General features: G+C 39.8%; 4 protein-coding genes across 7 annotated transcripts in view; 2 read left to right on the forward strand and 2 right to left on the reverse strand.

Annotated features, from left to right (window-relative positions):
* LOC109852101 (prolyl 4-hydroxylase subunit alpha-2) overlaps nt 1-19,489 on the forward strand; it is an 88,036-nt gene extending 68,547 nt beyond the window's left edge. For both annotated transcript variants that reach the window (XM_020422939.1, XM_020422940.1), the window contains 8 exons: nt 13,863-14,185; nt 14,794-14,961; nt 15,107-15,279; nt 15,609-15,875; nt 15,957-16,181; nt 16,280-16,345; nt 16,423-16,588; nt 16,807-19,489. In XM_020422939.1, coding sequence (XP_020278528.1) covers nt 13,863-14,185; nt 14,794-14,961; nt 15,107-15,279; nt 15,609-15,875; nt 15,957-16,181; nt 16,280-16,345; nt 16,423-16,588; nt 16,807-16,901 — 1,483 coding nt within the window. In that variant the 3' untranslated portion in view covers nt 16,902-19,489. The remainder of the gene's footprint in view (nt 1-13,862; nt 14,186-14,793; nt 14,962-15,106; nt 15,280-15,608; nt 15,876-15,956; nt 16,182-16,279; nt 16,346-16,422; nt 16,589-16,806) is intronic.
* LOC109852098 (probable helicase with zinc finger domain) lies at nt 4,798-9,649 on the reverse strand. Its single transcript, XM_020422936.1, has 6 exons — nt 9,224-9,649; nt 7,849-8,516; nt 6,673-7,377; nt 6,063-6,578; nt 5,692-5,969; nt 4,798-5,614 (listed from the first exon to the last, which is right to left on the reverse strand). Exons 1-6 carry the CDS (start codon nt 9,441-9,443, stop codon nt 5,167-5,169), a joined length of 2,835 nt encoding a protein of 944 aa, XP_020278525.1. The 5' UTR covers nt 9,444-9,649; the 3' UTR covers nt 4,798-5,166.
* A 276-nt stretch (nt 19,490-19,765) lies between the features above and the next one.
* Nucleotides 19,766-21,109, forward strand: LOC109852105 (putative transferase CAF17 homolog, mitochondrial). The gene is made up of 2 exons (XM_020422945.1): nt 19,766-19,848; nt 19,928-21,109. Exon 2 carries the CDS (start codon nt 19,950-19,952, stop codon nt 21,069-21,071), a length of 1,122 nt encoding a protein of 373 aa, XP_020278534.1. The 5' UTR covers nt 19,766-19,848; nt 19,928-19,949; the 3' UTR covers nt 21,072-21,109.
* A 540-nt stretch (nt 21,110-21,649) lies between these two features.
* LOC109852102 lies at nt 21,650-26,903 on the reverse strand. 3 transcript variants are annotated; one of them, XR_002249967.1, is made up of 5 exons: nt 25,641-26,903; nt 25,356-25,567; nt 25,139-25,187; nt 23,581-25,009; nt 21,650-23,503 (listed from the first exon to the last, which is right to left on the reverse strand). XR_002249967.1 is itself a non-coding variant. In XM_020422941.1 (4 exons), the coding sequence occupies exons 1-4, from the start codon at nt 26,827-26,829 to the stop codon at nt 24,897-24,899; spliced, it is 1,563 nt and encodes a 520-aa protein (XP_020278530.1). In that variant the 5' UTR covers nt 26,830-26,903; the 3' UTR covers nt 21,650-24,896. The 3 variants fall into 3 exon arrangements, 2 of the variants coding, with proteins under 2 accessions (XP_020278530.1, XP_020278531.1); XM_020422941.1 differs by having other exon boundaries at nt 21,650-25,009; XM_020422942.1 differs by having other exon boundaries at nt 21,650-25,009; nt 25,096-25,187.
* Between the last annotated feature and the right edge of the window lie 308 nt (nt 26,904-27,211).

Consider the following 27,211-nt stretch of genomic DNA (forward strand, 5'->3'; position numbering starts at 1 on the left):
CACAGGATAATTTAAACATCTCTGTCGGCTACACAAACCCGCCCGGATGGAAACGCACCGTGATGCGCGCAGGACAGCGGAAAAGTTTTCAACAACAACATTTATATGGGACAATTCCGCGCTCACGGAATTTAACACAGCGTGTTGACGATTATACACGCGGTCCGCTCTCGAGAAAATCCTGTCACGGACACTCGACACGAGAAGCGATGTGCTCGTCGCGAACGGGTCGGGGATTTTACACTCAACCCGCTCTCAATTTCTATGACCATTCAAAACACGCCGATTGCAATCAGATCACGTGGCGGTCATCTCGCTCGCTCGCTCGCGCGCGCGCGCGCGCGTTTGCGGTAGAATCCGCAGTTCGTTCCTCCGCGAGTTTCGTTCATTAATCCCGGATTGATCGCGGGACTCGCGCGGACGGAATCCTTTCAACGCGTTGATAAATTGGCGGAGATATTATCGTCATCTGCGCGATTATACAGAAAAGAGCCCTCTTTCAATTGTACCGTTGAGAGACAGAGAAAGAGAGAAAGTATTTGCGTGCAAAATTTTTATTTTTCACGCAATCCGATTAGCAAACTTCAATCGTGATCGAGCAAGTCGCAAAATCAATCTATTGTTTTCTAAATATTTGTTTCTGTCTATTCTTTGTTTGAAAAGTACAAAAAAAAGCAATATATATGTATATTTTTTTTTTAACCACAAAAGTCAGAATGTATGTCAGGCGTATCTTGATATATGATACGCGCGTATACAGCGCGATAAGCTCCTTTCGCTCCAAATCAGATTCTTACCGAATCGTTATTCATACGAGCGAAGCCTGGCGCAGCTGCCTGGATTTTTCACACCAGTCATAAATCAGCTATCATAGCCGTCGATCATAGTCGCGAACTATCAGGTACGTAGTGAAAATCATTCGCGAAGAATATATCTCGTCGATTTTCCTTTCCCCTACTCACTACCACCCGCTCTCTCTCTCTCTCTCTCTCTCTTCCTTTTTCTCTTGCCGCGCTTCCCCCCCTCCCCCCGTCGTATTCTCCGTTTCTCGTTTCACGCGGATGTTCAAAGTTTGGCAATCGCAATCCAGTCACGTGATGGCCATTTCATATGAGAGGAATTCTGAGGCGCACACACGCACAAGTGAGCATATAATGGACACACGTATGCGAACTGATGGAGATATAACAGACGTATATATATATATATATATATATATGTATATGTATACGCGCGCGCGAGATTGAACTCCTCTTCTCCGCACACTTTTCGCACGCTTAGTACATCATCACACACACGCCGAACATTTATTATATTTTTCGTAAGAAACACACTTATAAATATAATTTTCTTACATGAGAGAGAGAGAGACACACGATTAAAAACAAACGCAAACGTAAACAAACTACAATGCGCATCGCGCCGAGATTCATTATTTCGTTCGAGGGCGTATAACTCAATAAACCGAACAAATTCCCGAAGTTTCCGAGAGAGAGAGAGAGAGAGAGAGATGCACATTCTATCTTCCGATAAGTAACTGCATAAGTTCGCCGCGAGTCCTTCATGGATATTAAACGGCTTCTTATCTCGCTCATGAAACGGATATTATTCCGATTAAGAACGGCACTTTCAAACGTTTATCAGATATCGCGATCGCGCACGCAAATTGACTCCGAGCTTGTTCATTAGCCTAATGCGGAAATGCTCAATTCGTCGCTTAATTTCGCCGATGGGAAGAAAAACAAAAAGTACGTTCGCCGCGAGGTGCAAGGATCGTTTGAAAAACGATTGTTTCTGTATTAAATAATTAAAAAACAATTGATGTGTAACGCGATTATCAAGCGCGATATATTATCTTTCTGGTTAATGTCATCGGGCTTCTGTTTTTTTTTTTTTTTTTTTTTTTTTGCGAACTTTTTTTTTTTTTTTTTTTTTTTTTTTTTTTTTTTTTTTTTTTTTTTTTTTTTTTTTTGCGAACAAGCGCGCAAGTAAAACGCGGCTGCAGTTTCAACTGAAACAAAAGGGGATAGTCTGAATAGTAAAGCCGGGAGATTTAAGGGACAAACGAGAACCGGGCTGAGACGCGAGCACCGGAAGCGCCATTACTGGTATTAATAATCGCGATTACCGCGGGTACCGGTGGCCGTTGAGCGCTCCCTCGAGAGGGAGAGCTTCGCGTAATTGGCTCCGATAAGATAACAAAGTTCTATCACAGTCGTCCGCGCCTGTAACTATTTGCTTCTAATTAACCGTCCGCGCGGCGATCGATTTGTTTTTATCGCCGATTCGAGGGAGAAAGAGAGAGAGAGAGAGAGAGAGAATTGTGCGGACGGGCGTAGAGAAGATCTCCTCGAGGATCCTCATTTAACTGGGTACCCGTTACCTTTAATTAATTGACGCCGATGTCTGGATCCTCGATTTTTATCGCCCACGGGAAGGTGTGCTGCGCACCGATCGCGCCCGTTATCGCGATACGATTGTAGATGTTTGCGGACGAATATGAAACAGACGGGCGACTGTGTTTTTTTTTTTTTTTTTTTTTTTCATATTGCTATATATAGTTTCCGCGTCCGCAAAGGAACGAACATCGTCATTTTAACGGAATTTCACAGATCGCAATTTGAAACTTGCGCGTGTTCGTTATTGGGTCGCGAGTGAATTGTCAAAGCTCCGACGACGTCTCGTTCCGCGAGAAGCGAAATTGATATCTTCCTTGTTAAATAATCGAGTTTGATCGTTTTTCGCGAAATAATACTCGCGGTTTGACGCGCGGGACATACAAAAAGAGCACACACATTCTTTTCGCACACGACGTAGTCACGTGTGCGCGCGCCGTGTGTGTGTTTAACTTTTCGATAATTAGATAGGGGAAACATGATCGGAATTTCGACGCAATATTTCTCTTTTGTAGAGAAAGAGAGAGAGAGAGAGAGAGAGAGAGAGAGAGAGAGAGAAAAAGAGTAAATACACGACCGAGAAATCGATCGCGCTGATATGCGCCACGTGAAATTCGACCGATCGGATGATTGCAATATTTTTTGCGATAAACTTGAATATTCAACAAGCTTAAGATTTTTCAATCGAGAACCTCCTTTCATTTTCAATAAAATCCGATTGAACCTCGCTCGACAATAAAGTTCGGACTCCCTACCCGCCCTCCTCCCCCCCATAACAACAAGAGATTTCATTCTCCGGTTTCGACGGCTATCAAATGCGAAAGAATGAAAAATCGAAGGAGGAATTTTGAATTTTGAATCTCTCTCTTGAATATATGTATTTCGTCGCACAAAAAAAAAATATATTTCTCTTCACGTGTATTTGTCTGGTATGTATTTTCCCCACATTTTTCCTCGCTCTCCCTCCCACGCTCTCAATTGCCTGTGTAACTATTATATCATTGAAACCGTGAAGCGAACAAATTGTGGACCGGTTGTCGTCGCCGTGACGATCTTCGTCAGTTACGCTTTACGGCGCGCGAAATACGAGCCGTGTCATATTTTTGTCAAGTTTTGTTCCGTTGCGGCGGAATAAAACGGAGATTGTGTGAATTAATGTCGCAACGACGTGTATTGTTATTGTTATTATTTATACGATCTGTAAATCTTCTTTCGGAAATCTCTGTGTTTTACATTTAGCTCCGACGTACGGATTACTCGAGGAGTAACATCGTTAACAGCAACAGATCGGATCGCGCGGGCAACAGAGGCATAGAATTACGTATTGAATATTCGTGGACGTGGCGGCATCGAAGATGCACAGGACGTACATCCACGTGTGTGTGTATATATACACGCGACCTACGTGCTCTACCTCTAGGCATTATAGACAATGCCTGGGACATGTATTAGCGATGTTCCTGTCATCGTCGTATCCTGATACACCATCTCTGTGTGTAACGTCACATTATCGGTGCGAAAATTAATACGCGACATTTCTCGGAAACCGCGCGCATTAGCGTAATTGCTGACAAAATTCGCATAACTTGGACTCGGGACCGTTCGGATTTGGGAAACGTTGGTGGGAGATCGCACGGGAAAGAGAAACTCGGAGAGATGTGTAAAACAAACACTTTTTGTATGAAAATTATTTTTTCAGTTGTTTTTTAGAAATAAAAATAAAATATACATCTTTTTATCAAGAAAACCATCATCATATAATTGAAGATGTTTAACGAAGTCTAAGGTAGTAAATATACAGTTTGGTTTTTCTACATACATATATGTATATATATATATACATACATATATATATATATATATACATGTGCAGTAGTATGCGCGCGTACGTATACAAAAATGACGTCTGTGTGGTGTGATTAAACATCGACAAGAAAATTTTTTATCTCGAGTTACGCGAATTCATAGACATCTCAACATATAGACATTGTTACATTTTTTTTCCGTTTATGTCTTCAGTGATAAAATTTTTCAATTTTTAGGTTTTTTCATTTTTTCATTTTTTTTTTCATTTTAAGAATTTTTTATATTTTTTTTTATTTTATAAACATTTTTTTCATTTTTTTTCTTTTTTCTTTTCTTTTCTTTTTTTTTCTTTTTTTCTCTTTTTTTTTCATTTCTTCTACGTGTATATATATTTATGCTCGTACATAGTAACAAGAAGGTATTTATACGTTTGCATTAAATCGAAAATGCCTGTTTGCCTGATAAATATCAACACACATGTACACAAAATGTTCCTGAGAAGGTTTCGATAAAATTTGCTGTGAGACTTTTTTTTTGTTTTTGTTTTTTTGTTTTTTTTTTGTTTTTGTTTTTTTTGTTTTTTTTGGTTTTTGTTTTTTTTGTTTTTTGTTTTGGTTTTTTGTTTTTTGTTTTTTTTTGTTTTGTTTTTTGTTGTTTTTTTCCTCGTAGCAAAAGAACGTTCAGGCCACCAGATCTTACCACACGATAGTAGGCATCTATCGATAACAAATTCATAAACACATACACACAATGATATATACGTTAGTTAATATAATTTATATATATATATATATATATAGTTTATATACATGTCCGTAATGCATAAGCCATCACGCAGGTAAAAAATCGAGAAATGACATGCATGGAACTCGTCAGTTCGGTAAATTTTTGTGTGTGCGATCGATACGATCGAAAAGAACAGTACACCGCTACGTAAGGGCAAGTTGTACAACGACTCTGTTTCTTAGAACGGACGACAATAATCTGGGGCAACCAGAGGAGGAAGCTCGGTGAAATTTTGATTTTGAACTGCGTGTGTTTTCATCAAAACATTGGTTTGCGGTGGGTGCGATACGATATATCTTATTGGTACATTGTACGCAAGTGGTATTTGAACATATCGAATGAAGGGCTGTATTCGGGGAACAAATACTTCCGCGAGTGGGTTCAACGGACACATTTGTAGCTTGGGAACGTCCATCAGGCATGCCTTTATCTGTTCCAGATCGATACCCTGCAGAGAGGCGACTTCCATGTATTTTTTCCAGTGCTCTTTGCAAGAACCTATGGTGAGCAGAGCGATCGGGTCGCCGAAGACCGCCACAAGACACTTTGCTCTCGTCAACGCGGTGTTTAGTAAGCGCGGATCCGTCAGAAATCCGTAATCCTTGACTTTCGCCTCGGCGGACAATCTGTAACAATCGAAAATTTTCATTGAGCTCGAATTATCAAAATGTTTGTATTAATTTACATTTACGTCGATATATACCTGTCACATGTCTTCGTTCGCACCGTGCTGATAAACACCGCGGTGAACTGTTTGCCTTGAACGTTTAACACTCTTTCAACGGATACGTCAGAAAGATAGCGATTGCGTAATTCTTTTCGCAATGTTAAAACTTGCTCGGGATAGTACGCCAGAACTCCAATGGATCCCTCGCCGTAGGGACCCCATTGTTCGGTCGGCCATGTGTTTTTCAATTCTTCAACGCATCCTGCTATCATTTGTGCCTCTGACTCGTTGTAGTATCCCGTAGAGTGTACGTCCTATGAAATGCACAGATTGCACCTTTCTATTTTCTATTCGTCGATGTTTTCTAGCGTATATACACACACATATATATATATACATATACGTACCTTTTTTTCTGATCCGTTGACGGCATAAAACGTCAGTGGTTTTAGAATCGGATGTCTCTTTAATTCCGTGTTGGCAGATTTGACTTTGCCGTTGTAGAATGTCTTGGACGTATAATCGATTATGTCCTTATGCGCGCGATAATTGTGACACAGATGTATCCGACACGGATGATTTGACGGATAGAAATTATTCATCCTTTCGAGAAGGCTAATGCCCAGTCCTAGATTGCTCGCCAATACGCTATAGATCTCCGGTGCGAGTTGCATGTGATCACCCGCCAAGATTAGACGAGTATGAGCATTGGCCAGTGTCAAAGCTACCAACGCCTCGCATTCAAACGCCTGGGCCGCTTCGTCAATAATTATGTGAGTCAGATCTAGATCCAATTTGATCAGGCAACTCGAAGTCGCCAGTGTGGTCACTATTAGACCGCAGTCGCGAAGATCATTCTCCTCCGGGTCGCGAAAGAAGTAATGTTCGTCCATCAGACAGTATTGCCGAACCACCGGATGCACCTAAATCGCGAGGACAATTACAAATCTTTCGTTGAAAGATTCTTCCGTTAATCGTTCAGAAAGAAAAAAAGACGAAGCAATGTCATTGACCTACCGTGTTTAATGCGCGCCTTTTGTAATAAATCCGAACGGGCTTAAATCTGTGGTTTTTATTCTTCGTGTACCAGAAGTGGAAGCATTCCTTGATGTAAAGATCCGCGGCGCTATTGCTGTGCGTGCACAAGAGTATCCGATTGTCTGGATTCTGCACGAGCAGGTGCAGCACGTGCGCCAGTGTGAACGTCTTGCCCGTGCCGAAGGGTCCCAGCAAGAGCACAGGCGCCGAAGGAGTGGTGTTGACCGGCAGTGTCATCACCGTAGCTGCTTGCTTCTGTTCCTGATTAAAGACCGAATTCAACATCAAAGTGGAAATGAAGTTGAGGTCGTTCGCATCGATCTGCAGGAAGTTGTGAATAATATCTTTGTCGATCTGCAGATGTTCGTCCCTCAAGAAGACCAGGTTCACATCCTGAAGAGCGTCGACTGCTAAGTGCCACTCGCAGAAATTTAAACGGTTCAGCACAAATTGCACCTCCAATTGGACGTCAGTATTGGCGTGCTCCGCCGAGCGCCAGAAGTTGACGCAATCCTTGCTCAGTCTGACGAATAAGTACGGCGGGCACTTGTCCTCGATGTAAGCATGGAAAATCCGATGTTCCGAGTTGTTGTTGGGTCGCATCTTAAGTAGAACGCTATTACAGCTGCGTTGCATGACCCTACCGCTCTGCGTGTCCTCCAGGATATCTCGATTGGTCAGGAGCTGCGATGGCAAGAAATGTCAGCTTTTTGCTACAAGCGGAGAGAGAGAAAAGGACAGATCCTTAGTCGACCGAAAAAGGAAGAAAGTTAATAAATAAACAGGAGAGAACATCCCTTCTCCTTCTGAGCGGAAATTAGTCGGGATTGAAGTTAGCGAAAGAGAAAGAGAAAGAGAGAGAGAGAGAGAGAGAGAGCGAGAAAAGAGAAAGATAGAGTAATAATATACGCGATGGGTTTGTTGTGTGCGAGAAAAGAGCAAGTTTGCGCGCGATAGATTCACAAGCGTAACGATAACCGCGCAAAGATAGAAGAAGAGAAAGATAATGGGGAAAAAAAAAAAAAGAAAAAAAAATCGAACACGTGTTGACACACAACAAATGAATCAGATACAAAAAGCGGAAACAACTGAGTCTGTCTTCTCAACAAAAAAAAAAAAAATTAAAAAAATAAAAAAAATAAATAAAAATCGCACCTGTGCAAAGAGTTCACCGGGCGGCGCATATTTGGTCTCGGTAGAGTTATTATTCGTCAGCTCGTAACTCGAGAGCAATCCCACATAAGAGATGTGATTATATCTCGAGAGTTGCTCGTGTCTGGCGATCTCCTCGAGTGTGATCATTTCGTGCAAACGACCCCGATAGTTCTGTGGCGTCAGCTCCTTTTCCGACAACGTGTCCTGGGTGAGGAAGAAATTCTGTTTGTCGGGAAGGGGATAGATCTTGGATAATTTGATCTCTCTGGGATCTGTATAAGACGACATGAAGGAAATCGAATCGAACTCGTAAGGATTTCCCCATATCGGTGACATTTGCGAAATCTGATATTTGGTGGCCAGTTGAATGCGCTTATAGTCGTTGATCGAGAGGTAGTCCGCGCAGATCTTCTGCAGATATACCGGATTACGTCTGAATCCGAATATCACGTTCTGCCGATACGTGCCGTGATTGTTGGCGGTGAACGCGATCGTCACCGTGTAGTGTCTCTTCTTGCATGGATCGAAAGTGTTTGCAATAGAGGAATCGTGCCATTCGTTGCCGTTTGTCACACCGATCTTGATGCCGTCCTCAAACACGGTCTTCAAGTCGAAGTTGTCGCGAAAATCGTTTGATAGCAAGGCTACGTTCCGCAACTGCTTACCTCCTTTGGGAGAGATCAGATATTGACGAAAAACAATTAAATGTAAATTTCGAAGAGTGGCATACTAAGAGTTGCATTAGTATTAGAGAAAACAAATTTTATCGGTATCTCTAATGAAATTTCGCTGTTGTGTTATTTCTGTACTTGACCGGAGATTAATTGGATTTTAATCGATTACAAAGCGAGAGAACGGGAAAACATCTCTGATATGCGGTTTAACGATTCATTTAAAACTCGTTTACTTAATTTCTTTGCATTCCGAAAGTATAGAAAAAAATACATGTATTTACATAAAATTTTAATTTTTACATTTATAACACACAAATAACTTTTATTTCCAAAGAAAAGAGAAAGAGTCTCGCTCGTTTGGAAAGATGTGAGATTTCTTATCTTATTTTCGAAATAATACTCGATAACAAAGAACAACACACGTTTCCTGAGACTAAACTACCACAACATGTCTACCACTCAATCTCAACACTCAATCTTTCTTTTGTAATTTTATAACGCAATTACCAAAACAATTACGTTGATATACAAATTATTGTCGAAAATATAAATCAACAACACACACGCAAGATCACGCAACACACACATACGGACCGAATGTAAACGTTTATTAATATAACATGCGATTAATAATCGAATAAGTATTTTAACTTTCCCGCGAAATCGCGACAAGAGACGAGCACATGGTTGTTGCCACTTACCTGTCGTGAAGATGTTGAACTTCCACTCGTATGCGCCTGTCTTACCGACAATTCGACAATTCACACCACCGTTCAAACATATGTACACGTCCGGTTGTTTTTCGCAGCTAACAACGGTGTCCGGCTCGCCGGATCTGAACCATCCGTACTGTACCGTCGCAGGAAAGTCGGTGAGATACGGCGTAGATTGTTTGCCCGAGTCGAACGTTGCGTCCGCCATGATTAGCACTCGCGGTCGATTCGACGCGAAACACTTGGCAACGGCGTGTTAAATCGTACTCACGTTAGCGCGGCGATCCTGCGCGCGTGTCGGGGGAACACGCGCGGTCGAAAATATTCCGATTAGATATCACATAAACAACACCTCGCGCTCGCGTTCCTTCATCGGCATCGTTCCTCGGCGCGCGTTGTCGACTAACAGAAGAGGCGTCGTTGATATACCGTCGTGCGGTCTCGGACGGAATCCTCGGCGCGCATGCGCGGCAACGCGCCACTGATGGTAACGACTCGACGAGACCGTTCTTATCTGCCGAGAATAATGAAGGAATTTCGTAACGGTGGGTGACAGAGGCCCGGCACGGTAAAGATGATTCGTTCCGCAAAATCGATCGTCGCCTCGCACACGCGATTAGCCTAGCCAATGGATCCTACGCCTATAATGGACTTTTAATAGCGTTCTTCCAATCTAATCTAAACTAATTTGCAGCAAAATAGAAGGTACATTTAGCTAGATATTTTATTAATGGGAAAATGAGTAGATTTAGAGTTGAAATATGCGATACGTTTGCGCGAAAGTGTGTAATTAAATTAAACAATATATGAAAAAATTGGCTTTGACCGATGACAAAAAGGTGTATTTTTTTTTTCTTGGCAAGATATAAAAGTTTGTATTCGTATGGAAGCGAAGCAACTGCGAGTAAATTTTCATGCAAATCCTCGGCGGTCTCGTGGAACCACCGGAAGTGACTAAATGACGAACGCCATTATCCTCGCGAGAGTATCCCCGGGGGTGGCTGAAGTGCTGAAAAAGGGTGGCTGAGGGATAAGAGCGACAGGTTGGTAGTATCCGTTATCGCATCGCATCACATGGTGAGTTGAAAGCTTTCTAACTGCCGACCACTTTTCACCAGTGGTGGATTTAGCGAGTGCGGAACCAGAAAAGCACAAAACAACACACACATGAGAAGAAAAGTGTTTCGAACTTCACTTTCTTATTACGTGCAAACTAAATGTTATAAAGCACTTACTTGTATATTAATTTTTAATTGAAATACAAAATAATTTAAGATAACGTATTTTTCTCGAAAAATACAAAATTATACCGTAGAGAAAAACGTGATGTAGAAACTTTAATGTAAAACAAATACAAATTATTTTTTTCTTTTTTTTTTTAGGTAAATAATACACAAAAAACAAAAAAAAACAAAAAATCTCTTTTTTCGTAACATTTTTGCAACAACTGGTAAATTTTTGTATCAAAGATTCTTTAACATATGTGAAACGCGCATAACGAGATCCGCTACTGCCTTTCATGAGCTGAATTGTCTGTCCCATATGTACCAAGCTGTTCCATTTGCGTGGTGACGCGAATAGAGAAAAACAGCCGGGAGCATCGCGGAAACTGACCGGAGGCGGCGTCGGCGGCGATGACGGCAAATATCGCACACAAAGCGCACCCGTTGTTCATGAAAAATGAGAAAGAAGAGATTATAAAGTTCATCTCTGCAGAGAGAGATATTGTACACATATCTTTTTCGCGCGCGTTGCAGGATACCGCACAATCCTTTTGCGGCGAATTTAACTGGGAAACGCATGTATTTTAATAATTACGCAAACCATTTTTACGTCGGACACACAACTTGCCCCGGCTGCTGTTGTCTTTGTGAAACGCTGAAAAATAATACGATAAAGCAACCAGAGAGTAAATTTCGGAGCGGAGTAATTTTTCAAGTGAAGCAAGCGCGCGCTTTTGCGCTCTCAACACATCTCTTTATCTTTAAAACATTCTCGTGTTAAAATAGTTGTCTCAGCGCTACGGTTGAAAAAAAAAAAAAAAAAAATTCAATCTCAAATATCGTCGGGAGGATCTTTTGTTGAAAATTGAAAGCAGGATTTTTTTTCAGAGCCACCTCTCAACGTGCATCTCTCGACGTGCAATGCTTCAAAAAGTCGAAGCACCCCGCGTTTATGGATGCGACGCCAGCCGCGTCCAAAGGGAGATGAGAGAGGGACGATGAGAGAGCGAAAACCGCACGAGAGAGGCAGCCGGACCGATCATCTTTTCGTGGCGCGAACAGCGTCACACACGCGTATCGTTAATTAAAATCTGTCGTCAGCGATGCGCCGCGAAACGAACGGCTGACACGACGGGGCCAGGAGGAACGGGTGAAAAATCGCGCTAACGAGACGGCTTTCGTTATTGGCTCGGAGCTTCGTGATACAAAGAACTATCGTTATCGGGACCCGTGTCTGTCTTTCGCACGACGCTTCCCCACGAGGCCTCAACTCTCTCTCACATGCCGCTTTTAATAAAGCTCTCCGTATCGACGTGTCATTTAGCCGTTAGCGCGTTAGGGCGGTCTCTTTTAACGGGCGTTCCGAATCATGTAACGTTATATAGCGAGGGAAACGCGCTGCGTACACGATTTTTGAGATAACGAACGTGCTTTGTTACTACCATGAAAATGATACAATTGCAGAAAAAAAAAATTTGCCGGAAGAGCAAGAAATTTTTTATCACGGGACTAACGAGAAAAATTTGCTAACCTCTGTTTTGTTGACGAAACCAAAATTCGAGTAAACTAATTTTTTTGTTTGTATAATAGCAACAAACTTTTTTTCGTCTAAATTTAAAAAAATAAAAAAAATAGAAGGATCACAAAAGTGTTAATTTTACTTTTGGAATACAAAACATATTGAAAGATGCGCATTGATTCGAGTGATTGACTTGCTATTCAATCAATTAGTTAAAAAAAGAAGCGTCAATCTATTTCCAAAAATATTTATAATTGTCGGAAAAATTGTACATACTTATGGAAACATTATATCAAGTGTGTTTGTCATACATAACTATCGTCATTATGTTTGCTATTAATTTTGTGTATACAGTATTGTGCATACAAGCCATTGTATATCCGGGGATTAAGTTTTTGTCAACAGTGACGTTTGATTATTGGGAGCGGGTTTTATTTCGAGATTTATTTTTCGCGATTGTAACAATTACCAACAAATATATACGTGCGAAGTATTGCATGGTCGCTCGCAATTCCGCTCGCCGGCAGCTGTGAATGTCACGTGTGAGGCACATCGCGGAGGTGAGAGAGAAGCGTTCGAAGTCACGCGCACCTGCTGCGTTTATTCCCGTAATTTATATGGCGCGTCATATACCTTTGGCTAACGATCGACCTGTCGCGTTGCCGATGCCCACGTGGACACGTTTTTCCTTTTTTTTTTTTTTTTTTTTTTTATTTCGCGCGTTCACCTACGATTGACATCGTTTTGTTTCGCCAGAATTCCGAAAAAAAGTCTAAAAAGCAAGAAAAAAAAACGTTTTTTTTTTTATCGTTATTAATATGTGTGTACACATTACGATAGAAAGATAAATTAAAACCGCTATTTCAGTTTGTTTTCAAATTTTTACTCGTGTTTCAACGAGGCGTTGAATTAAAATATATATAGCACTCGACCCAGGAATTCACCGTATATTTCACATCTAATACAATATATATCAGCGAGAAAAAAAAAAGATCATTAATTTCCCGACTCATTCGTAAGAAAGTTGACTTATGTCTCCTCCGCGATGAGTGATGCGCCTCTGTCGCGACTTCTACGCGACGGACGTCGGAAACGCCTCGGGCGAGGACAGGTCCTCGTCGTTTTTAGGAAGGAAAAAGTCTCGTCCCTCGACTGTACATTAGAGACGGTGAGAAGGAATCGACGTCTGTTCCGACGATTCTCGGCGCGAGATAAGTCAAGGGAGAGAGGAAGAGAGAGATAGAGAGAGAGAGAGAGAAGACATTTCGCACAGTGCGACATCGGGGACAATGGTGTCGCCAGGTGTCGGAAACGTCTCTATCGCTCGCGGCGGAGTTGATATCACGATGGAATCACGGCTCTCGATTGTAATTGAACGTCGAGTGGCACGTTTCTATCTCGCTTTCTCGCAGATAAGAAGTTCTCGTCGCCTCGTTTCGTTCGCGCAACTTTGAATTGCTTAAGGATATCGGACTATTAATTGGACAAGCCGAGCGATATGATTACGAATAATGAATTTCCCCCGAATGACTGATATTTAGGATTTAATCGCTCAAAGAGAAAGACCGTTCCTTCGTTCGCGAATTCTCTTTGAATCCCCATTTGTGAAACAACAGTTTTAAGTGCAGAATTTCGAACCGCTTTTGCATGTGTAAAATTTTTTTTTTAGAATAAAACAATAAATTCGAATAAAGTTTGCGGAGAGACCGATTTGAATTGGAGGAAGATTTCGAAGGATTTTAATTGAACGATTTAATGCCGTTTTCGATTTCGACTTGTGTCTCGAGCGAATCTGAATTTCGATTCCGAGAAAACAAGACTAGTGCAAAGATTGACTTCTAACTGCTACGGTTTTCTCAACAGATCGAAAATGTGTCCTTTTCAGAAACGTGGAGGATTACGCGAGAGAGCACGAAGAAGCGTCTAAGAACATTCAACAGTATCTGTCGAATCCAATAAACGCTTATCTGCTGGTGAAGCGGTTGACCACCGACTGGAAAAAGGTCGAGGAGCTGATAACCGAAGACGTTGGCAAGTCTTTCGTCGCGAACATCACGAATTCCAGGAGCGATTTGAAATTCCCGACCGACGAGGATCTCAACGGCGCCGCAGTCGCTTTGATGAGGCTACAGGACACGTATAAGCTTGAAACCGCGCATGTTGCGAGGGGCGTCCTGAATGGGGTGCAATACAGCACCGGATTGAGCGGTACGTTTGTGAATCTTTGCAGAAACTGTAACAAAATTAATTTTACGTTATTGATTTGATGTGTTTATTCTATAATTAAGGTATGGATAAAATTTATTTTTAAACAAGTTAATTCAATCGATTAATTAATATCTATTTTTGTGGGTAGATATGGTAGTTTCTTAAGTTGCGAGAAGAAACAATTTATATTCGAAAAAACTTAACATATGTGTGTGTGACATTGTGTACAAAAGTTCGACTTTCCATCGGAAATTTAGTTTTCTGATTAAATATTATTCGCGCGCAAAAGTAAATTGTACGACGCGCCTATTCGCTCTTGACGATGTAAAAAGAAGTGTGTAATGAGCCGTCGGGAAAATTTCGCAGCGCAAAGAAAGACGAAGGAGCGCTTTGCGGTTCGCGAGAAAATTAATTAGCGAACTAACTTTTCCGGCGTATATATACCGTGGCTTCTGCTTGCGAACCTAATAGAACGAAATTCACGACGGGAAACGCCGACGACGAATCGCCTGTATAAAAATGTTTCCGATATGGCGATTCGCCATTTCTTTCTCAATGATCTAATTTGTTTTTTCGTCGCGTTCCATTCGTCGTTCCGCATGTTTCAGCGAGCGATTGCTTCGAGTTGGGACGGCAATCTTATCACAATCGTGATTACTATCACACGGTGCTGTGGATGCAAGAGGCCATGGATCGTCTGCAGGAGGAACAAAACTCCACCACCACGTCCAAGCCCGACATACTGGAATATTTGGCGTTTTCGACATACATGCAAGGTTTCGACAGTAAATTTATGTACATTTCGCGAAGAAAGCGGAAAAATATCTTTAAAAAAAAAAAAAATTAACTCGAGCGCGTTTGACTCTTCTTCGAGCAACGCATATCAAACGTGTTATTCTGTACTTTTTTGATCGCTCTTAGGTAACGTCGCCCGCGCTTTGAGCATGACGAACGAGCTGCTCGAGCTGGTGCCCACACACGAAAGAGCCCTGGGCAATCGGGCGTATTACCAGAAGGAGATTCAAAGCAAGGCCAGTCAGTCAAAGAAGAAACGAGGTGAGGACGGGCAGGACGATACTGCGATTCCCGAACAGGTAAAAAACAAACAAAAACAAAAACAAAAAAAAAATTCAACAGCTTTTCGAAGAGAATCGGACGTGGGAAGTAATTAATTCAATGAAAATGCTGAGAATGCACGAAAAACACTCAGTGATTTTCTCTAATAATAGAATTTACCGTGCAAGAAAATTAATGTACTAGTTAATGCGCATATTTCACGAAGAGCGCGCGCGGACGAAGAAAGAGATCGTTAAACTAGCGGGAGAACTTTTCGCCGGCTATTATTTTTCGAAGATGCGAAAGCACCGGGAGTAATTCCGGCTCGCGCGTCGGGCGTCCATAAAGTTCGTTATCGCGCTTGCAGAACTTCACTGTCGCGGAGGAAAGGGTGAAAACGTGGGACGAAATGACGGAGAGGGAGAGGTACGAAATGCTTTGTCGCGGCGAGGTATCTATTCCGCCGGAGGTTGAGAAGAATCTCAAGTGTCGTTACGTCGACCGTGGAATTCCCTTCCTGAAGATTGCGCCGTTCAAAGAAGAGGAGGCGTATCTAGATCCGAGGATAGTTGTTTATCACAACGTGATCTACGACGAGGAGATCGAGACGATCAAGCGAATGGCTCAGCCGCGGGTAAATAATCGAGCTGTTTTGTTTTCGGGGATAAAGTCAGCCGATCGCGGATATCTTGAACGTAATTGAGTTTTGTTGCAGTTTAAACGCGCGACGGTGCAGAACTACAAGACTGGTGCCTTAGAGATAGCGAATTATCGTATAAGCAAGAGCGCATGGCTGCAGGAACACGAGCACAAGCACGTAGCGGCGGTGAGCAAACGCGTGGAACACATGACGAGCTTGTCCGTCGAAACCGCCGAGGAACTTCAGGTTGTCAATTACGGCATCGGCGGTCATTACGAGCCGCACTTCGACTTTGCCAGGGTAAGGGGAAAGTTGAGTTCGTAGTTCTATGGTATTCTCCGCGCGCGAAACTATTCGTCGCTATATAATGGATCTTCTTTTGTTTTTCACGTGTGCAGAAAGAAGAGACGAACGCGTTCAAGAGCCTGGGGACCGGCAACAGAATCGCGACGGTTTTGTATTACGTAAGTCGTGCAATTTGTCGCGAGCTGACGACTCACGCGAAATAACGCGTAACGTTGTCCCGTTCTGTTATCCACAGATGAGCGATGTCGAGCAAGGAGGCGGCACCGTATTCACTGCCATCAACATTTCGCTCTGGCCGAAGAAAGGTAGCGCGGCGTTTTGGTATAATCTCAAACCTAATGGCGAGGGTGATTTCAAAACCAGACACGCGGCTTGTCCCGTACTTACAGGATCGAAGTGGGGTATGTTGCGGAAAAAACGACTGCTTTTTTTTTTCACAAAATCGTAAGATCTTTAAAAAAAAAAATGTTAAACGACCGAGAAGAATGTAACGAAGAAACAAAAAACTAAATTTCATTCAAATGTACTGCACTACATATACACACACAACTGAAAGTTTAGTTTTGCAAACGAAGAGAATGTTGTATTAATTTCGCAAAACTTGCATTATTACTTTCAGTTGCAAACAAGTGGCTGCACGAAAGAGGTCAAGAGTTTCTCAGACCCTGCACGTTGGAAAATCAAGCTACAGACGAGGTGGACGTCAGGCACTGAGGACAAACTTTGACTTCGTGACTGTACGACGAGAGATAAATAAAAAGAAGCGCGTAGACTAAGAAACTTCCAAATATCTGTTCTGAATAAAGGAAGACATTGTTACTCTCGAAGCGGGGCAACTCTTCGTCAAGATAGATGGATTTCTCCGTAAAGCGAGTATTTAAGAACAAATATGAGAAACGTTTCGGTCCGCGTATCGCAAAAAGCGACAATGCAATTTAGCATGTAAGACAAGTAAGCCGCGCGAGATCGCTGCTCACATTTTCGAGACTGTCACTGACACAGTTTGCGTAATTTAACATCCATACCGCATACGACGATCTTTCTTGCCCGTTCACTGTGTGGAACACGATCCCTCGCATTTTACGACAGCGATTAATGTTACCTTAATCTTCGAGATATCGCCTGCTCCTTCTTCCTCTTCCCGAGCCGCAAGCGAAAACCGGTGAAAAGCAGCGCGGAGACTATCCAAACAAGATTAATCGGTCGCTTTGTTTCTCGTGCGCTTTTCCCTTTGAAACGTCCCGCCCCGTAAAGCGAAAAAGAGAGAGAGAGAAAGCGAGAGCGGTACAGAAACTGTACGAAGCGCGAATCACGGCGACTGCGCTAACAAAGTTGCCTTTTATACAACGTGGATGTTCGCATATGTTTTGTTTTTTTTTTTAGTCTTTTTTAGTCTGATTCAGCGCTCGTCATCTTGCAACTCGCGTTTATGGCAATTGTAACATAGAAGTGTTTGCTGCGTGCGCGCGTTTCCATGAATATAAAAGTGGAAAATGAAAAGAACGTTTTAACAACGCCGTAACTTTTGTTTAAACGAAATAAATTAAGAAGAGAAAAAAAAACAAATAAACAGAAAACGGAACGCGTGCTGTTTTACCGGTTTGTTGCGTCCGGAGTGTTTTCGCCGTTTGAACGAAGGGTTTTTCCGCACGGGTCGAGGACAAGATCCGCTTCGCCCGTTTGTTAACACGTACCGTTAATTGTTTCTATGATGAGAGTAGCCGATTACGCTAAGATCATTTATTACTATTGTCACGTCATAGCCAAAGCGATAATAAAATTGTGCGCATGTTTTGGCCAGTCTCTTTTTATCGTAGATTATAGCGTATGATGTAGAGAAACAGCGAAGAAAAACTCGATGTATAATCATATTTAGTCTGTAGATTAATTGTAATTTTTTGAGCGCGAGTGTTGTCAGAGAACGACGCTCCTCCTCAAGGAGATTCGCATCCCAGGGGTTCGACATTATCGTGCAAATAACAAAACACAATAACTATCATCATCGGGATACTCCGAATACGAGAATTTCTCCTCACTCGCGACGAAATCGGTTTTTTCGTCGTCTGTAAATAATATGGCGCGGCACGTCATGTTTCCATGCCGTTTTCGATCTTAACCGATCGGACTCGCGCTGGCTGTATACGAATTGTTTGTAAAAAGAAAGATGCTGCCCCCACGGTAAGACCGCGCTTATTTTATGGCAGTATGATATGTTACGCATGTACGAGGAACACACAAGTTGAGAGCGTCGAGATATCCCGAGATAACCGTGGAGACTGTGGAGAAACATTTGTTTTCTCTCTCGGCCGAAACTTCGAATTGACGAACGTGAACGCGAAGACTGGATTATCAGTCAATCGATTACAATACACAGCTGACACACAAATATATATTCCGAACTCGTACCGTATCTTTTTTATATCACGCGAGTAATTTCGTCGATTAAGAAGCATGTATACATCCCCCGTTATTGTAGATAATGAATTTATCGTGCTAGACATTACAACTTTGCTATTTTATCTAACTTATGCCGCACGTTAAGGAATCTATTCACGGATCTCTGCAAGACGTTTGGGGACCGGGTGCGACACAAATGTTTCATTATGGTACTTTCAAAGAATATTTAATATTTAATATAACGAATAATATTGTTATCTTAAAGTATTTTAAAGACGGAAGTTTCTTCTGTTGGCAAAAAATCTCACTTTTTGTTGTATCATTAGTTACACAGTGAATTGCTAGGAAAAAAAAGTCCATACAAATTCGATATCTGATTTACGTATTTAATTGATGTACGATCACATCTGAAAGCGTATTCAATCTCATTTATTACATCATTACATATAAATTATATATACAGTCTGACACAATGACCAGATATCGAATTTGTTCACGAATGAAGGAACTTTTTCTTCCCTCCCCCCGAGGTGTCATTCAAAGCCTTTATTTACACACATACAAATCTTGGTGCACAAACTTTACTAACGACCAAGTCTGATGTAATTGTGAGAACGTTTTGAGTTCAGTGAATAAACCCCTTACAATCCATCGATATGTACAAATTGCGATTAAAAAGACCTGTCATGTTCCAGTAAGTTCTATTGATTTACTGAGCAACTTTTTCTCGTACATACTTTTATATTTAAATATCATAATCCATGTGAAAATACATAGAAAAAAAAAAAAAAAATACATTATTTAATTTGTTATAAATTCTCATTTCAAAAAGTTCGTTTTTAATATGATATATAAAAATAAAATAACGCGCGAATGACTGATATTTATAATATTCTAATTGTGATCACTATCGTTTTCTTTGTTAAAAACGAAAAGAAAGTAAATAAAATGCATTACAGAAAAAATTCCTGTGATACTCTCATAATGTGTGACAATGTGTACAAGGGTGCAATTTATTACTTACCTTTCGAATTTAATATTAATTGTCAGAAGTATAAAAAATATAAAGACTCTATTATAAAAACACTTATCAATTATAAAAAACATTAAAAGAGACCCAATTCAATTAGCGTTTCGGTCGGTAAAGTTCGAACTTGACACTTTCCTGCTCGCAGCTCCCACACTCCCACACTTAGGTCGCGACTGTCGCGAGACCGAGACAGTCGCGAGTCGCGAGACTACCGAGCCGGTGTAAGGGTTAAAGGTTAGTAAGACTAAAAACATTTGAAAAGGTTAGAATCTTGTATGTCTATGTAGTTCTACTTGCTGTATGTTTCTCGTAGAAAAGTAAGATTAGTCGAATCCATGACGACTGCTACAATGAGCATTCGTATTAGTTTCTCTGCCCTTCGAACATGCAAACGAAAAGGAAATGGTTGCCAAAGATATGCAATTAGATGCGGTTCTACCCAGGCTGGCACTAAGATGTTAGAACGCTTAGATAACAGAAGTATGTTGCGTGTAAACGGCTATGAAACGTCTACTTTCCTGCAAGGATTAATCACAAACGATATGAAGCATCTCGAAGAAGGAGCTCCTAACATCTATACTTTGTTTTTGAATATTAAGGGTCGAGTAATGTACGACGCTATAGTGTACAAGAGCCAGGAAAACGATTCGTACTTTGTAGAATGCGACTCGCAAATCGTCGACTCTTTACAGAAGCATCTGAAGATGTTTCGCGTAAGACGGAAAATAGATATAGAACATGTAGGGGATAAATTGAAGGTCTGGTCAATGTTTGATTCGTTCAAAACATTTGACACCAAAGCCACTGTGGATGAAAATAGAAAACGTAATCCAGAAGGAATGATATTTCCTTGCGGTACATTAAACAGTAAGACCAGCAAATTCATCGATAACATTATGATATACGAAGATCCCAGATTACCTGATTTAGGTCTCAGAATTCTAGCAGAATCACAAATTGACGAGCATGAGATAATCAAACATTTAGATTCCGATGTGTTCGCTTCTAAAGGTGTTGAGAATTATAGAGCGTTTAGATACAAGCTAGGAATAGGAGAAGGTGTGCACGATTTACCGCCTGGAAAAGCATTACCTCTAGAGATCAATTGCGATTACTTGCACGGCGTTAGTTTTCACAAAGGCTGTTACATAGGTCAGGAATTAACTGCGCGTACGTATCACACGGGTGTGGTGAGAAAACGTTTGATGCCTCTTGTGTTTGAGAATATCGTGGACAAACTGATCGCGTACGATGAGAAGATTCTTGACGAGTCGGGCAACGTGGTAGGAAAATTCCGGGGATACGTAGAAAAATATGGATTAGCTTTGATGCGTATTAATGAATCTCTTAGTGCTCAGCAGCTAAGTGTACTGGGTATAAATGTGAAGGTAGTCAAACCTACTTGGTGGCCCCAAGAATTTCAAAGAGAAACTGTTTCTGTCAAAAACACAAAATGATGTACTTATTTAGAATGAAATTTGTATAGAAAATTATATTATTTAATATATATGTAAAATTGTATGTATAATATATGCATTTAAAATAAATTTGTACGTAAAACCGTTGATGCAGTCAGTGAAATTTTGCTCATTGTTACTTTACAGAATGGAAGCTAGCATATCATCAGACAATGCAATTATTAGCAGAAACGTTCCACAGAATACATCCGCAAATCAAAAAACGGCGAAAATTATAGGCGGCACTTTTACATGTTCTTTTTGTTCCTTGAAGGAAAATTACGATTACAAAGGCGCAAAACCACCGTTTGCTCGACAATTGATTTATTCGGAAGATTGTTATATTATGAAAGATCCCTTCAGTTTACCAAACAGCGGTGAAGTTTTAGTTTTAGGCGCTGATTGCGATATATGCAAACACACGGTATGTTTGGGATGCAGTATATTTTACACAAAGCGCTTTTGTCCCAAGTGCGCAGTTGCAAATATGCAAGATCTACCACCTCAATTACACGCCAAGATCAAGAATTCAACGAAACACGAGAGTGCTGAAAACAAACTTTATCATTAAACAATTCTTGACTTTTATCAAGACAGAGAACTTATACACTTGACAAGTATTACAATACACTTCATAGAAACGTGTGTTTATTTATACATAATTACAGGTAATTTGTACAACGCAATTTACAAATAAAATGTATTAAACTGAAGTCCAACTCGGTTCTTCAATATGCGCGCTTATGCTAGCCTCGTATAACATGATTTCTATAACGCGGCATTTCTGTGGAACGGAATATCCACGTTACATATATATACGAGGATTTACCTGTATTTACACATTTACTATTTTAAATTTCAAAATAATATTTGGTCTCAAATTAAAAAAAATGAATATAGGAAAACTAATAGAAGCTCTTTTAGAAACAATTGGTCGTATATTGTTTCGAATTTTTTTATTATGTTATTAGATGTTAACATAATAAAAAAAACGAGAATTGTAACGTCTCGAGGATGAAGATGTAATGCAATTATCAATGCTTAACTAATGTATAAATTACATGAAAAATCGAAACAAAAAAATGTACAGTGGGAGATCAACCAATTGCAAATAGACGAGCAAGATTCCGGATTTTAATCCGAGATTCACATGAGATATAATTTTATCAAACGGATTTACTTTAATTGGTTGATTCCCCACCATAACTCTTTTTCGTTTCACAAAAGCGAAATGAAAATGAATCATGGTGAGAAGACAACCAATCAGAGTAATTTCGTTCTGTAAATTTGTCTCATATGACTGAAAGAAAAACCAAAAATCGCAACCAATTATTTCGTTTGTTTGGACGATCTCTTATCATAAAACTTTTCTGCTCTAATTTTTTGGGTGCATTCGGACAACTCAACAGTTGCACAACAGTTGAGAGATAATAACTTATGATAGATAGATAGATAGTGTTTATTGATTCCCCTTAGGGTTACAATACCTTACACAAAATTATTCCTCCAACCTCCTTAACCATCCTTCTCCCTCCTCCACTAATCCACACATTCTACACACCCTTTCCCTCTCCCCTTCCCAGTATCTACCTTCTTTCATCTCGTTCCCCAACCTAAACCTAGCCACCCTCTGACATCTGCTTTCTCCCCACCCCTTTTTTAAATACCCCGGCACTCCTTCCTTCTTAATCCTTCCGTACCATCTATTGTATATACCTCGAACTTTCAATCCTTTTCCATCTCTCCTCACTCTGCATCCTCCTCTCCTTCTCTATCAACAATTGAGCTCTCCATTCTCCTGCCTCTACTTTCCCTCATCTCCGCTATCCTTACTCCTCTCTCTTCATAATATTTTATCCTGTCATTCTCTCACTCAGACAACCCCTCCCCACCCCCCTCTCTACCCCTAATCTCCTTTAAACATAGCCTCGCTATTTCGCTACCCTCTCCTCCTTCCAACCTTTCCTCAAATTTCCAGGCTCTTTGCCTCGCCCTTCCCCTTAATAAATCCCTCTGCTTCTTCCCTTACGATATAGGAGGACCCGGAGTCCTCTAATCTACTCCCAATAACCACCTTATATACCTATTTTGTAATCTCTCCAAGCTATCCCATTCTCTCCATCCCCATATCTCCACCCCATATCCAACCACTGACCAAACCAATACGTCGAACAACCATAACCTTCTATCCCAATCCTCACCGAACCTCCTCTTCCCAATCCCCTACACCTGACTCATAATAGCCGCCCCTTTTCTCACTCTCTCTTTTATCTGCGCCTCCCTCCCCCCGTTCCTCCCTATTGACGCCGTCTCGCTCACCAGGTGCATGTCCTGCTCCTCGACGCGGTCGCTCCGACCCCGCACGCACTGGACGACTTGCAGATACGCCACGTCGATGCATCCTTCCCGAAGTAATTCGCGTTCGTTGCATCCTTCCCGAAGTAATTATTAATTAGCCAATGAGGCCGAGAAGCGATCATACATACCCTAAATATTTGAATTCCCTCACCTCCTCCAATCTCTCCCCCTTCCACCACCATTCCATTTGCTTTTTCTCACTCCTGCCTCGTCTCTTAAACCTCATCACTTTTGATTTATTTACGTTGACTTCCAAACCCTTTCGCCAGATATTTCTCCATCCCTCTCATCATTCCCCTCAACCCTTCCTCCTCCGCTAACAGCACCAAATCATCCCATCCGCATACGCCCCAATACATAAACCCTTCTTCCTCCTACCTTCACCCCACCCCATCCGTTCCTACCCAAATAGTCGATAATAACTTATGATTGGATCATATTTTTGGAACCGTAACAAGTTTTGAAGAATAGTTCTATCATAAGTGATCTCTCAACCGTTGTTTTCTGAACTTAACCAATGTTAACATTGGCTGCGTTCCGATATTTATTTCCAGTACTGGAAATCTATAAGACATGTGATGTGAAATATAGATTTTTATTTTTAGTATTGGCAATGAATATCGGAACGCAGACATTATAACAAAAAATGAAGCAAAAACATAACTTCATGTTTAAACTCCTAGTAACTTCGGCTAACGGTTATGGGCACGTTAAAATAATAATATAAAAAAAAAACTCCTAGTAGCTTTCCATTCATTTTTCTTTATAAAAAAATCAGTTTAAATCGGCGCAACATTGTTGACATGAGAGAAAACTTAATATCGCTACATGCTAAAAAAAAGTGAGATTAATGTGTTATCATGTAGACAACAATGTTGCGTTTAAACGTACCTTATTAGATTTCTTGATATTTGCTCACGCTATTTATTAAATTTGAAAATACTGTTTAGGTTTTATGTAAATTGCAAGAAGTTTAAGATGTATAAGTGTTTGCTTTTTATGTTATCATTCAAGATGACTGAACAAATATCAAAGTCTTAACGCAGTTGTATAGTGAGAAAAGTACAACCGTTCATTATTATCAATTATCTCGAAATAAACATGCATAAATGTATGTCTAAACTAGAAAAACTCACGTATTTATTGTAATATCACTCACAAAAAAATATCACTCAAATTCATAAAAAAGCAAGTTTACTTGTAGATGTATCAGTCACAAGTTTTTACTTGTAGATTTATCAGTCACAAGTTTTTACTTGTAAATTTATCAATCACAAGTTTTTGTTTACTATTAGTGATTTTTCAGTCTTCTTCTCTCTTTTTTTGTACTGTTAGTTAGTGATTTTTCATTCTTTTCTTTTCCTTCTTATTCTTCTCTTTATTCTTCTATTTTCTTGTTTCGAACGAAAGAGAAGAAATTGGTATAACTTGTTGATGTAGTCCATATTTTTTAGTATATTTAGGCCTTCAAATTTTCCATGACAGTTCTTGAATGATTCTTGTGTTAGATTCGTATATTCTACTAAATTTGTAGCAGTTCTTGCATGAGATCAATTTTCTGTTAAGTTTGTATTCATAATCTGTAAAAGAAAGTGCAATATATATATATAATATGTTTAGAAGCATTTTTATGCAAAAGAGTTTAATATTTAATGTCTTATATTACAGATTAGTCCGTTATAACTCGTTTTGAACAACAGCTCTCAAACCTTGAAATGAAGTATAGAATCCAAGTGAGGTAGTTATATTTTCAATCAACTGTAAAAAAAATTGCAATATGTAATATATTTAAAAGTATTTTAATGGAAAAGAATGTAATACTTATTTCATGTATTATAGGACTTTTATCCAAACTAAGTTTTAGTTTTTTTTAATGATTGAATTGTGCTATTATTCTCTATTTGTTGCTTGTTATTGGGTACTTACTTCTGGTGACAAATCTTGAGTTACAGTGAGACATACTCCATCGAAGTAATATCGGTTTGTCTTTTGTAATGCACATCTAACAGCTTCATCAGTTTGAAACTGGATATAAACAATTCCAGTAAACTCTTCTGTAACTGCCTTGTGTAGATAACGTATGTACAATGGTACTCCACAGTCTCCAAAAATGTTGCATAATGTCTCACTGGTCATGTCTAGTTTTCAAACCAATGTGATGAATATTTTCATATATAAATTTATATATTAAACTAATAATTTTATACATACCATGTGGTACATTTTGTAGAAATACTCGATTAGTCTGAAAGGTTTCAGGGTTAATAAAAGTGTCATCAAAAAAATGTATGTTCACATAATGTTCATTAATCCATAGTGGATTCATATTAACTGCTTTTTGCGCAGCATCTAAAGTTGAAAAAGTAATCGTTGCTACTTTTATTGTTTTTCGTCCTAATGATGGTTTAACAATTCTTCCGTAATATTTTTTAATCGTGTGAATTTCTATTTGTTTATATTTAATATCTTCACAGCATTTAAAGATTCCTTGAATGAATTTCTCATCTGTTTTTAATGGGAGATTATCTAAGAAAACCATTCTAACTCTCACACTGTAATCTATAGGCTTAGGCTTTATTTTTACAAAAGCTGAAGTACTTATTGGAGTATTCATTTCCTTCTCTTCTTCTCCTGAAGAATCTCCTGTATCCGTGACTGTATCTGTATCTGAATTGCACTCATTTGATTGTTTTTTCTCAATTTTGCTCTTCTCATCAAAATCACTTGTATCTAAGTCTATATCTGTATTTAACACATAGTTCACATCTGTTTTTATAGAATTTTCATCTACATCATCTTTTTCAGTTTTTATGTTACACATTTCTACTTCTGTACTTAATGCATAATTTATATCTGTTTTTATAGAATTTTCATCTACATCATCTTTTTTAGTTTTTATGTTACACATTTCTACTTCTGTACTTAATGCATAATTTATATCTGTTTTTATAGAATTTTCATCTACATCATCTTCTTCAGTTTTTATATTACACATTCCTACTTCTGTATTTAATGCATAATTCATATCTGTTTTTATAGAATTTTCATCTACATCATCTTTTTCAGTTTTTATGTTACACATTCCTACTTCTGTATTTAATGAACAACTTACATCTGTTTGTATAGAATTTTCATCTACATTATCTTTTTTAAGTTTTACGTTACACGTTACTTCTTCACTATCATCAATGAGGAGATTCGCTTCATTCTCTGATCGATTTGTTTTATCCTCCTGTAAATTTTTTGACGCAGTTTCGTTCTTTGGTCTTCCATAGGAAAGTTCCGTACTCTGTATGGATTCGTGTTTTGCACATTTACGGTTAGTGTCACAGTCACAGGTGTTCTCAGTCATTTTCGTATATTTCTGATATTTAACACTATCTATAAGAATACATAGCATTTGATTACTGATAATCCACTATAAGCAAAAAAAGATAGAATAAGTTAAGAACTGATAAAGACCACACACATTGCACGTGGCCTTAAGAGCCGTCTACAATGGAGAGTTGTAGGCCGTAATAGTAATTGTCAATTTCTTACCCTGTGTTCCAGAATTGCTGCCAGTGCTAAAATTGTATAATATATGTGACGTAAACTATAGATCTTTAGCGCTGGCAGTAAATTTTGGAACACAGCCATTCACTGCCAGTACTGACAATGTGACGTCATAAAACAGTGCTGTTTCTATGTTCCGCAATTACTTGTACTGTTTCTTCCATCGTATAACGGAACGATTTTATAGTATCTTTTGAAGTGTACAAACATAACCAAAAATCAATCAG

The sequence above is a fragment of the Pseudomyrmex gracilis genome, unplaced genomic scaffold, assembly GCF_002006095.1.
Source record: "Pseudomyrmex gracilis isolate BER0280 unplaced genomic scaffold, ASM200609v1 scaffold_24, whole genome shotgun sequence".
Classification (NCBI taxonomy): Eukaryota; Metazoa; Arthropoda; class Insecta; order Hymenoptera; family Formicidae; genus Pseudomyrmex; species Pseudomyrmex gracilis.

Excerpts from the sequence above, each read along its gene's own strand:
- LOC109852102 (XM_020422941.1), bottom strand. The coding sequence starts at position 26,829 with ATGCTATGTATTCTTATAGATAGTGTTAAATATCAGAAATATACGAAA. Across the intron at positions 25,568-25,640 it reads TCTACAAAATGTACCACATG|ACATGACCAGTGAGACATTA; the intron begins GTATGTATAAAA and ends TTTGAAAACTAG. Across the intron at positions 25,188-25,355 it reads CTCAAGATTTGTCACCAGAA|TTGATTGAAAATATAACTAC; the intron begins GTAAGTACCCAA and ends TTTTTTTTACAG.
- LOC109852105 (XM_020422945.1), top strand. The coding sequence starts at position 19,950 with ATGACGACTGCTACAATGAGCATTCGTATTAGTTTCTCTGCCCTTCGA.
- LOC109852098 (XM_020422936.1), bottom strand. The coding sequence starts at position 9,443 with ATGGCGGACGCAACGTTCGACTCGGGCAAACAATCTACGCCGTATCTC. Across the intron at positions 8,517-9,223 it reads GTTCAACATCTTCACGACAG|GAGGTAAGCAGTTGCGGAAC; the intron begins GTAAGTGGCAAC and ends TCTCTCCCAAAG. Across the intron at positions 6,579-6,672 it reads AAAGGCGCGCATTAAACACG|GTGCATCCGGTGGTTCGGCA; the intron begins GTAGGTCAATGA and ends CTCGCGATTTAG.